Source organism: Bison bison, unplaced genomic scaffold (assembly GCF_000754665.1).
Source record: "Bison bison bison isolate TAMUID 2011002044 unplaced genomic scaffold, Bison_UMD1.0 scf7180017863823, whole genome shotgun sequence".
Classification (NCBI taxonomy): Eukaryota; Metazoa; Chordata; class Mammalia; order Artiodactyla; family Bovidae; genus Bison; species Bison bison.
Window position 1 is genome coordinate 118,829 of NW_011494395.1, and position 10,759 is coordinate 129,587.

General features: G+C 46.8%; 1 protein-coding gene across 2 annotated transcripts in view; it reads right to left on the minus strand.

Moving 5' to 3' along the window:
* Positions 1 to 4,065: 4,065 nt before the first annotated feature.
* Positions 4,066 to 10,759, minus strand: part of F11R (F11 receptor) — a 24,650-nt gene continuing 17,956 nt past the window's right edge. Inside the window, exons 2-10 of one of the 2 annotated variants that reach the window (XM_010833646.1) lie at positions 8,389 to 8,457; positions 8,131 to 8,238; positions 7,768 to 7,914; positions 7,266 to 7,468; positions 6,801 to 6,903; positions 6,556 to 6,663; positions 6,324 to 6,336; positions 5,992 to 6,007; positions 4,066 to 5,818 (exon numbers count right to left, since the gene is read on the minus strand). In XM_010833646.1, coding sequence (XP_010831948.1) covers positions 5,783 to 5,818; positions 5,992 to 6,007; positions 6,324 to 6,336; positions 6,556 to 6,663; positions 6,801 to 6,903; positions 7,266 to 7,468; positions 7,768 to 7,914; positions 8,131 to 8,238; positions 8,389 to 8,457 — 803 coding nt within the window. In that variant the 3' untranslated portion in view covers positions 4,066 to 5,782. Of the gene's footprint in view, positions 5,819 to 5,958; positions 6,008 to 6,323; positions 6,337 to 6,555; positions 6,664 to 6,800; positions 6,904 to 7,265; positions 7,469 to 7,767; positions 7,915 to 8,130; positions 8,239 to 8,388; positions 8,458 to 10,759 lie in introns of both variants that reach the window. The other variant, XM_010833645.1, reaches the window with a different exon arrangement.

Sequence of the window (10,759 nt, forward strand, 5' to 3'; positions counted from 1 at the left end):
AGTGGGTTGCCATTTCCTTCTCCAATGCATGAAAGTGAAAAGTGAAAGTGAAGACGCTCAGTCATGTCCAACTCTTCGCAATCCCATGGACTGCAGCCCACCAGGCTCCTCCACCCATGGGATTTTCCAGGCAAGAGTACTGGAGTGGGTTGCCATTGTCTTCTCCGCTCCCATATGTTTTACCATCTGAGCCACTAGAGAAGCCCCCCATATACTTACTTCCCTACAATTTGCCAGTCCTGGAAAGTCTTTTTCCTTTTGTCTGGTCATTTCACTAAAACTTTATTCTTTTGTTATGCTGTATACGCCCAAATTGTCTTTTGTCAGTCTAATGACAGGTCCCCAACTGAAGAACCTAGGAGGGTAGTGGGGAAATGATTTTTCTTCCCCTACAAGGTAGACTTCAAGTGTTCTGTGTGTAAACAGAATTAGATCACAAGTCTCTTAGGAGTGTTGTCAAAATATTTGTGGGAAAAGGTGAGAGAGAGATGCCTGGAGCCTTAGGGGTTGTCCCTGCTCCTTGCTTATCCCTCTGGCCACACTGCTGTTGCCAGGCTCCTCCCAGACCAGGATAAATGGACCTCATTCTCAGCATTCAGCCTTTCCTGTATAGCTTGATGCCTCCCCAAGGAAGGTTTCAATGTGCTCCTTCCTGGCCACCTCAACAGTTAAACTGTGAGCTGGGCTCAGAGACAGGAAGAGGGCTGAAAACCCAGGATCCCAGCCCCCTGGGAAAGACTCCACACCAGGAAGTGAATGAGGCTGCTCATTGTCTTCTCAGCCCTGTACCCCGTTCCACTGCCTCTACAGCCCACACACCAAGAACAAAATGCAGGCTTCAAGGCCCGGGACCCTCTGTCCCCCATCTCTCTTCTGCTTATTTTCATTTGGCTAGCACTTAAAAATCAAGAGGTGAGAATGTTAGTGAGAGAGGATATATGTAAACCTATGGCTGATGCATGCTGAGGTTTGACAGAAAACAACAAAATTCTGTAAAACAATTATTCTTCAATAAAAAATAAATTAATTAAAAAAAATGTTGGTGAAAAATCTGGCTTAAAATTCAACATTGAAAAAATCTGGCTTTCCATTCACTCCCTTCCTGCAGGCTCCAGGGATTTAGCCCTTATTCTAACTCAGATGTTCCCACTTACTCTGTTGTCTGAGTTTCTTTCTCCACAGGGATGTCACAGACCTGGACCAAAGCAATGTTAAAGTCTATGTTCAAAATCAAATGAGGTTAGGTTCTTCAGCTTCTTGAGAGCTCAGTTGGTAAAGAATCTACCTGCAATGCAGAAGATCCCGGTTTGATTCCTAGATCAGGAAGATCCATTGGAGAAGGGATAGGCTACCCACTCCAGTATTCTGGCCTGGAGAATTCCAGGGTCTGTATAGTCCATGGGGTCACAAAGAGTGGGACACAACTGAGTGACTTTCACTTTCACGAATAAAATAGGGCTTCTCTGGTGGCTCAGATGGTAAAGAATCTGGCTGCAATGCAAGGAGTTCGATCCCTGCGTCAAGAAGATCCCCTTTAGAAGGAAATGGCAACCCACTACCACATCCTTGCCTGGAGAATCCCATGGACAGAGGAGCCTATAGTCCATGGGGTCACAAAACTATAAATTTTATTCTCTGGAGGTATCTTTGAGCTCACCGAGTAGACTCTATGAGCCAAATTCACCTTTCTGATTTGTAAAAAAAACAAACAAAATTTATGGAAGAAAGTTATCATTGAAATTAAACCATGGCAGACATGTCCAAAAAACATTGCAGAGATTTGATCCCTTTGATTCTTGAGGTAGATGAATGTGTGGAGATGGCAACCAGTGGGCAACAGAACAGTATCAGAATGGGGTAATATGAATATCATCATCACATTAGAGGACTTCCAGTGTTTATGCTGCTGTGTTCACCAGAGAAACTGATTGCTTCTTCACATCCCCTCTCCAGCATGTCTTACCATGATATAAAAATCGGATTGTATATATTTTCTTCCCACTCCAGTATTCTCACCTGGAAAATCCCATAGGCAAAGGAACCTGGCGGGCTACAGTCCATGGGGTCAGTCAGACACGACTGAGCAGGTCACATGCACACATTCTTTCCACCATACAACACCCCTTCCTTAAAGCTCTGAAGGGCACATTCTTAATTATAACCAGTCTTCTTTCTTTGACATCATCCATTGATTCTAATTTTCTCCCTTGGGGACATCCATCCAGTAATCTTCAAATATCTAACTTTGTCTTGCTTGAGTCTTTGATTCTTTGGGTTTTACATGGTTTCAGAAGTTTCTAGAACGCAGTTTTAAGTCCCTTCACCATCCATATCACTTTCTATGAAGATATTCTTTGTCTCTAATCGTCTTAAAAGTTAACCCTAACCCTAACACAGAACTTCATATAGGGTTTTAGCACTATCAGCAAGGAGTATCTCTCTGCTTCTAGACATCCTACATTTTCCCAACTTTATACATGGAGAATTGGTTTTGCCAGTCCAAAGATACAATCTTACACTTACTATTGAACTTCTAAGATGCAGTTTATCACTCCTGCCTGTTGAGATCTTTTTGTATTCTCATTTTGCCAACTACTGAAGCTGCTGTTTTAGCTCCTTGTTGCCCACAAATACGATGTGCCTTGTTTGCCACATGGGCCACAGGCAGTGACATTATCTCTCATTCCAGAAGGTGGCACTCACAAGCCCTTCATTTTACCAAGAGCTTCATAAATGCTAGTCACAATCTGTACCGTAGGTACTGTTGGGGTGTCACAATTCAGAGAAAACCCCAAGTGTCATTGCTCTCTCCTAATCCTCACATACACACCTCCCCAGAGAAAGCTAAACTCTGTCTCCAGCTCCTCCTGCCCTTTCTCATGCAGGGTCACTGTGAGCAGAACATAAGCTACCCAGCCTCTTCTGAAGCTGTCCTGAATCCTAGATCTACACTTGGCTAGGTTCCTTAGCATTTCTGTGCCTCTTTTTCCCAATCTGTGAAATGGGGATAGTGGTAATATACAGTAACTTTATGAATGATAGTAATTATCCAACAAGCAACTGGGGGATTCCCTGGTGGTCCAGTGGTTAGGGCTCAGGCTTTCACTGCCATGGGCCAAGGGTTCAATCCCTGGTTGGAGAACTAAGATTCCACAAGCTCCAGTGTGGCCAAAAAAATTACAAATTCCTCTTCTTAGAAAAGTTCCATTTCATACTAGATTTTTACAGCTAGTACCAAGGAACGGACAATAAATTGCAAGAGCTACAAAATTAGAGATTTTTTAAAGTGCAAGTGGCTCAGACGATAAAGCGTCTGTCTGTGATGCGGGAGACCCAGGTTCGAGCCCTGGGTTGGGAAGATCCCCTGGAGAAGGAAATGGCAATCCACTCCAGGACTATTGCCTGGAGAATCCCATGGACAGAGGAGCCTAGTAGGCTACAGTCCATGGGGTCGCCAAGAGTCGGACATGACTGAGCGACTTCACTTACTTACTTCACTTAAAGTGCAAGTTGTCCTTTCCTCATTTATCTCCTTTACTGATCTGTCCCTGCCCCAGCATGCAGAAATGGACCAATCTATTTCCCACTTTCCCCTACCTCGATCTGCAAATCCTATTAACACAGGAACAACAAACATATCCTTAATGTTCAATCATTTTATCTCTAATCAGGTTGGGTCCATGTCTAAAACACGAATCTCTACAGAATCACCCTGTTCTCCAACACCAAGTCTCCTTTTAATATAGATTATATTCATTTGAAACATTACCATTCAAGTACAGTCTAATGCTAAGTGAAAATGAAGTGGCTCAGTCATGTCTGACTCTTTGCAACCCCATGGACTATAGCGGGCCAGGCTCCTCCATCTGTGGGATTTTCCAAGCAAGAATACTGGAGTGGGTTGCCATTTCCTTTTCCAATGGTAAGTTAAACTGAAATCTAACCACCAGATACTGTAGAAGGATATCCCTGATCTCTTAAAGACTACAGGGAAGATAAGTGAATGTCAAAGTCACTCTGGGAGTTCCAATTCTTTAAAGCTAGAACTTCAGAATTTAAACAAACTCAATGTGAAAAATAAACATTTATTACAAAAATTAGTTTTAACATTCTAAAATGAAAGCAGATGAGGTGTTTTCCAACTCAAAGGGGCTGTTGTTAGCTGGAGAAGTAAATTCCAAGGCTGGTAATTACTGACTCATACTCCTCAAGTGACCTAGGGAGTGAGGAACCATTTGCTCCAGACTTGCAAGAGCAATGACTCACCTCTTCCTCCCTGTGCCCTTTGCTCCCTTTACTCCTTCCCACCCTGTCTCCCAACCAGGAAGCTGAAACATACTTTGATATTTTCATTCTTACTGAACCGTTTCACAGTCTCTACTTTCATTGCCTAATTAGATTTTATTTCCATCTGGAAAGCTTATTTTTTATTGGTGCATGACAATATGATTTGTTTTTTCTTTTTCCTCCTGGACCCTGGATGAAAAGAAAACTCAGTTCTGGGAGGGGCTGTTAGTCAGATAAGGGTGCAGAATATGGTGAAATGGTGCTCAGTATCCTCCACAAAATTAGCAAAATCAATCCTAGAAGATCCCTTATTTGCCCTCTTGCTAGTTAATAAATAGACTACTGGGTAAAGGGAGAAATAGATTCAAGGGCAAAGAAGGGTCCAGATGGGATGAGGGAAGCAGGGCCCGGCGTGCCTAGCCCACTCACTCCTGCTCTCACTTACGCCTATCCTCTAAATAAAGTAGTAGTACTACTTTAAACTACTAGTAAAGAAGTGGTTCTCCAAAGGATTTGAGAAATCCTGCCTCAGGCCCTGGAGCAGCTTTTCCTGTAGCCTCTGGGAAGTGTACTAGCGCATCTGGGTTGGCAGAGGTGGGAGGGTGGTCTTCTTTCACTGGGTGAGTCAGATCAAGTAGAACCTGGAGCACAGCATCACTTCAGCCAGGTGCTCGCCTCCTACCGCAAGAGGACTCTGGAACACTAGATTTCAACATAGGGCCAAGACCACACACACACACACACACACGCACACACACACTCACACGCTCAGCAGAACTGACTGCTACACAAATTTCCATAACCCTGCAGACATATCTTAAAAGGGCAGGTCGAGTTTTTCCAACCAAGAGAAGGGTGATAGCTTGAGCTACCCACTCCAGCTTTCTTATCTGCAGATCAGCGTCTTGTTTTCCCTACAGACACAGTTGTCAGTCTGCTTGTGTTCGGGAAGAGGATGATGCAGGAGGATCCCAGTGGCACTTCCCATGGAAGACAGAAGAAAGTGGCCTGCAGAGGTGGCAGAGACTTGCCACCGTTTCCAAACAAACCGTCATTCCAGCTGCTCCAGTCTCCAGCCCCCACTCTAGAACAGCTGCACCAGGCCTCAGCACGGCAGGAAGGAGTCAAGAAGCCAGACTCCAGATTCCTATCTGAAAACCACTACATGCAGGGGGCAGTGAGTACCCCACTGCTCTTGTGGTCTACTTGTGGTCAGCAGGCATCAGTCAGGACTTCTCTCTGATCCCTTGTAGGGCTGGGACAAGAAGGTTTGAAACAAGTCCCAGGCCACTCAGCAGTGGTGGGAAAGGAAGGGAGGCAGGAAGGTGCACATTGCTGAAATTATTATAAAACACAACCTAAGATAAAAGTGGGGGCCCCTGAGGGGGCTCGAAGACACATAAGGCATCCTGTGAAACTACAGGCATCAGGGGCCAGAGTCTGGTAGCACCTGAGTAAGGCAAGCACTGAGGACAGGAGAGAAGCTGGACCAGGGTCACACCAAGAATGACGAGGTCTGTCTGAACTCCCCCTGGAGAAATAAAACATCCAAGTCAGCTCTCGTCAGTCTTCTCTAGCTGCTAGATAATCCCCAGAATACATGTGAACATGGGCTGGAAACCCCCAACTCCAGCCAGGGGGCCCTCCCCATCCCAGGGCAGGCATACTCACGTCACTTCGAGCATTGGGCTGGCTGTAAATTACCTTCTTATTGGAGGTCCTAAAGACAAGCCAGAAGATGGAGACACTCAACATCCCCCCTCGCCCCCGCTGTCCCTCTCCTTAACCTCCGCTCATTAACGTTAGAGGTCAGGACTGAGAACTTCACGGGCGCGTGGAGCTCTCGGTAGGCAGGTTTGGGTGGAGGGAGAAAGGACAAGCACAGGGCCGCAGTGGACCATGGTAGGAATCCAGATGTTCTCCCTACCAGGCTGGTCGCCTCCCCTCCAACCTCTTCCCCTGGGCACATTTCAGCTTCAAACCATTCACAAACACGTTCTCAACCTCAGAGAGCCCCTGGACAGCAGCTCACTCACCCTTTCTTTGCTCCTGAAAGACAAGAAATGGGACCATGAGTGTCAGCAGAGTAGAAGACAGCATGGCACTGGAAGATGGGGAACCCAGTGTGTGGCCCTGAAACACGGGTGAGCCATGCTTCCCGGGAGGTAACCCAGCACACAAAGGCTCAGTACCAGGTCGGCACTCAGGTGGCACTCAAGAATCAGGCCCCGAAGCAGGGAGGATCCACCGTTGAGGGCAAATACTCACTGTCAAAGTAGCCTCGGCTATAGGCGAACCAGATGCCAAAAATCAAGGCTCCCAGGAGAATGAGTGTTACAAAGACAGCTGCCACGATGCCCCCAACATTGAGCTCCACTGTGGGATACAAGGGAGAGGTCAGGCGCCTGAATACGCCTTCACGGCACTGACAGCACCACCAAAGCCAGGACGGAAAGCAGACCCCAATCCGCACCCCAGGTCTGAGCGCAAGCCCCAGCCACACCCTCACTCACCAGCATCCATGTGCACGGTGTCTGACTTCACGGGGGATGCATAGCCATTCTGTGCCTGACAGGTGAAATCTCCAGTGTCAGAGGCCGACACGGGATCAAAGATCTAGCGGGCAGAAAACGAATTGGCTTCCTGCTTGAAGAAGCCACTTACCTCTCTTTTATGTCTCCTGACCCTCATGCCAAAGTTACCTTGCCGCTTGCTTTTTCCCCACCTTCAGAGCTTGTATAACCCTGCACCCCATCACATACACCTTTTACCCCAACCCCACCTGCACTGCCTGCAGTGCAGGAGACCAAGGTTTGATCCCTGGGTCGGGAAGATCCCCTGGAGAGGGAAATGGCAATCCACTCCACTATTCTTGCCTGGAGAATTCCATGGACAAAGGAGCCTGGCAGGCTACAGTCCATGGGGTGACGAAGAGTCCGTCATGACTGAACAACTAACACACACACACACATCCCTACCAACTCCCCTGTCTTCTGGTTCAGGGTGTAGGAAGAGTTGCTGAAGGCACGGTTGCTCTTGGGTTCCAGAGGCATCTCTACTCCATCCTTGAACCACTTGTATTCAGATGGCGGGGAGCCATCTCTCTCTGAGCAGGTCAGCACAGCTCGGGTTCCAATGGTAACAGAGGAGGGGACGTTGATTGTAGGCTTGGATGGAGGCACTGGAGAGGGAGAGAAGGTACTGGTCACAGGGGTGGGAGGGCTGCCTGCAGGCACAGTAGCAGGCACCCCCCATCTATCAGCTCTAGCCCTCTGTCCTTACTGTGCCCTTAGTTTCCCCCTAACCAGGCGCTTGTCACTCTCTGGCAGCACCAGGACTCTGAATACTCTCCTCCCTGCCCCACCTGCAACCTGCCATGAGCATGCTCACTATCAGTGAGCTCTGAAGCTTAGCAGAGTCTGCTAAGGGTTTAGGGAAGCAACCGACTGCAAACCCACACAGAAGACCTGCGGCACGTACCGAGCACGATGAGCTGGACGGTGACCTCCCCGTAGGTATTGCCGCCCTCATCAGAGACCATACAAGTATACATCCCCGTGTCTTTCCGGGTCACAGAATGGAAGGTGATGCCAGTATCCGAGAAGGTCACTCGGTTCTCATAGGAAGCTGCCAGGGGAGAGGAAGCAGGGGCAGAGTGAGCTGGAGGGCTGAGAGAAGCTGATGACGGCAGCACCCAAGGCACAGGGGCTCTCTTCCTCCCACCAGCAAGGGTGATGGGAAGGCCCTGGAGACTTGAGCCCCAAGGTGCCCCCCTCCCCTGGAATCCAAGCACAACCAATCCCTCTACAAATAGGCAGTCAGCAAGGAGATGGAGCGACTCACCAGTGATTTTGTTGTTATAGCAAACGAGACCTCTGATATCACCATGGGTAAACTTCCACTCCACACGTGGCGAGGAGAAGCCCGAGTAGGAGCAGGACAGCTTGGCAGCTGCAGGCAGAATCCAGGTGAGTTGGAGGAAGGAGCAGCAGTAAATGGACCCAAAGCACCACGTGGGTTGGATATTCCCCAAAGGTCTGCCCCTGCTCGCCTCCCTCTCACCCCAGCCCCCACCATCCCCCACAGCGCCTCCCAACTCACGGTTATTCTCAGGAACTCTGACTACCGGTTCATAGGTTTGCACCGCACCCCTGCCCAATGCCAGGGAGCCTGAGAAGAAGAGAGGTAGGTCCATCAGGAGTGGACAGAGAAATGCCATGGAGAGGGAAGAGCAGTCCCAGCTGATGGAGCATCTGGAGCCAGGACCCTCTGTGCTGAGATCTCAAGGTCAAGGGATTCAAGAGATCCAAACTCCTCTCAGATTTCACACCCTCTCACCATCTTCTTCAAATGTTTTTTGCTAAACTGCAGGCCAATACTTGTTTAATCAATGGAAATAAAACATTTATTTCTAAGGCAATGTCCTTCATTAAAAAAAAAAAAAATTTCCCTCTGTGACTATCAATAATCTAATTAGTTCCTACCAGTCCAAGAACAGCTTCCCAAATGACATTTCATGGTTCAGAGAAAGCGTCTCAGTAAATAATTGTTGTCACTAGTCAGACAATCCTGGCAGGAAGCCAGAAAGCTGGAGGCAAAGATGGGAAAGAAAGGAAGAGGCAGTAATAGGGTAATAATACTCGCCATTTTGAGGGCATTTTGTGCTTTTTAAGGTGTTTTCACATACATTACTTCGTTTGATCCTTGAAACAAGAAAGACAGATCAGCAGGACAAGTATCATCCCAGTTTTACACAAGGAATTAAAGTAAAGAAACGTTTCTATGATCACACAGCTGGTTCTGGACCAGAACTGGGCTCAGATCACCTCAATAGAATCTCAATCACTGGGTTGGGAAGATCCCCTGGAGAAGGAAATGGCAACCCACTCCAGTATTATTCCTTGGAAAATCCCACTGTCAGAGGACCCTGGTGGGCTACAGTCCATAGGGTTGCAAAGTCGGACACGACTGAGCAACTTCACCTTCACTTCTGCCCAAAGGAAAAGGGAAAGAAAAGGTGGTGTGTGTGATGGGGTTGAGAGAGGAGGTGAGAGACAGGCTAATTAAATAACATGGTGGGAGAGAGGCAGCAGGTTCACAGGAGGGGCTGACACTCCAAAACAAGCGCCAGCACAGGACTCTGGGATGTGATACAGTCAGCAGCCTGCACTTGCAGAGTTACTCGCAATTACGCTTTCCAAGCCCAAACTGACGAAAGATGCTTTAGTCAAAATCCTGTCTTTCTTAGATAAATGCAAGCACATCTGTTCGATGCAAGTATATTTTTCCTTTATTAAATTACTCATATAACTGAGCATGCAAAAGTAGGAAATCAAGAGATACCTGGAGTAACAGGCAAGTTTGCCTTGGAGTACAAAATGAAGCAGGGCAAGGGCTAATAGAGTTTTGCCAAGAGAACACACTGGTTTTAAGCAAACACCCTCTTCCAATAACACGAGAGGAGTCTACACATGGATATCACCAGATGGTCAATATCGAAATCAGATTGATTATATTATTTGCAGCCAAGGATGGAGAAGCTCTATACAGTCAGCAAAAACAAGACCGGGAGCTGACTGTGGCTCAGATCATGAACTCCTTATTGCCAAATTCAGACTTAAATTGAAGAAAGTAGGGAAAACCACTGAACCATTCAGGTATGACCTAAATCAAACCCTTTATGATTATACAGTGAAAATGACAAATAGATTCAAAAGATTAGATCTGATAGAGTGCCTGAAGAAGTATGGATGGAGGTTCACAACATTGTACAGGAGGCAGGGATCAAGACCATCCCCAAGAAAAAGAAATGCAAGAAAGCAAAATGGTTGTTGGAGGAGGCCTTACAAATAGCTGAGAAAAGAAGAGAAGCTAAAGGCAAAGGAGAAAAGGAAAGATATACCCATTTGAATGCAGAGTTCCAAAGAATAGCAAGAAGAGATAAGAAAGCCTTCCTCAGTGATCAATGCAAAGATATAGAGGAAAACAATAGAATGGGAAAGACTAGAGATCTCTTCAAGAAAATTAGAGATACCAAGGGAACATGTCATACAAAGATGGGCACAATAAAGGACAGAAATGGTATGGACCTAACAGAAGCAGGAGACATTAAGAAGAGGTGGCAAGAATACACAGAAGAACTGTACAAAAAAGATCTTCATGACCCAGATAACCACAATGGTGTTATCACTCACCTAGAGCCAGACATCCTGGAATGTGAAGTCAAGTGGGCCTTAGGAAACATCACTAGGAACAAAGCTAGTGGAGGTGATGGAATTCCAGTTGAGCTATTTCAAATCCTAAAAGATGATGCTGTGAAAGTGCTGCACTCAACATGCCAGCAAGTTTGGAAAACTCAGCAGCAGCCACAGGACTGGAAAAGGTCAGTTTTCATCCCAATCCCAAAGAAAGGCAATGCCAAAGAATGCTCAAACTACTGCACAATTGCACTCATCTCACACACTAGTGAAGT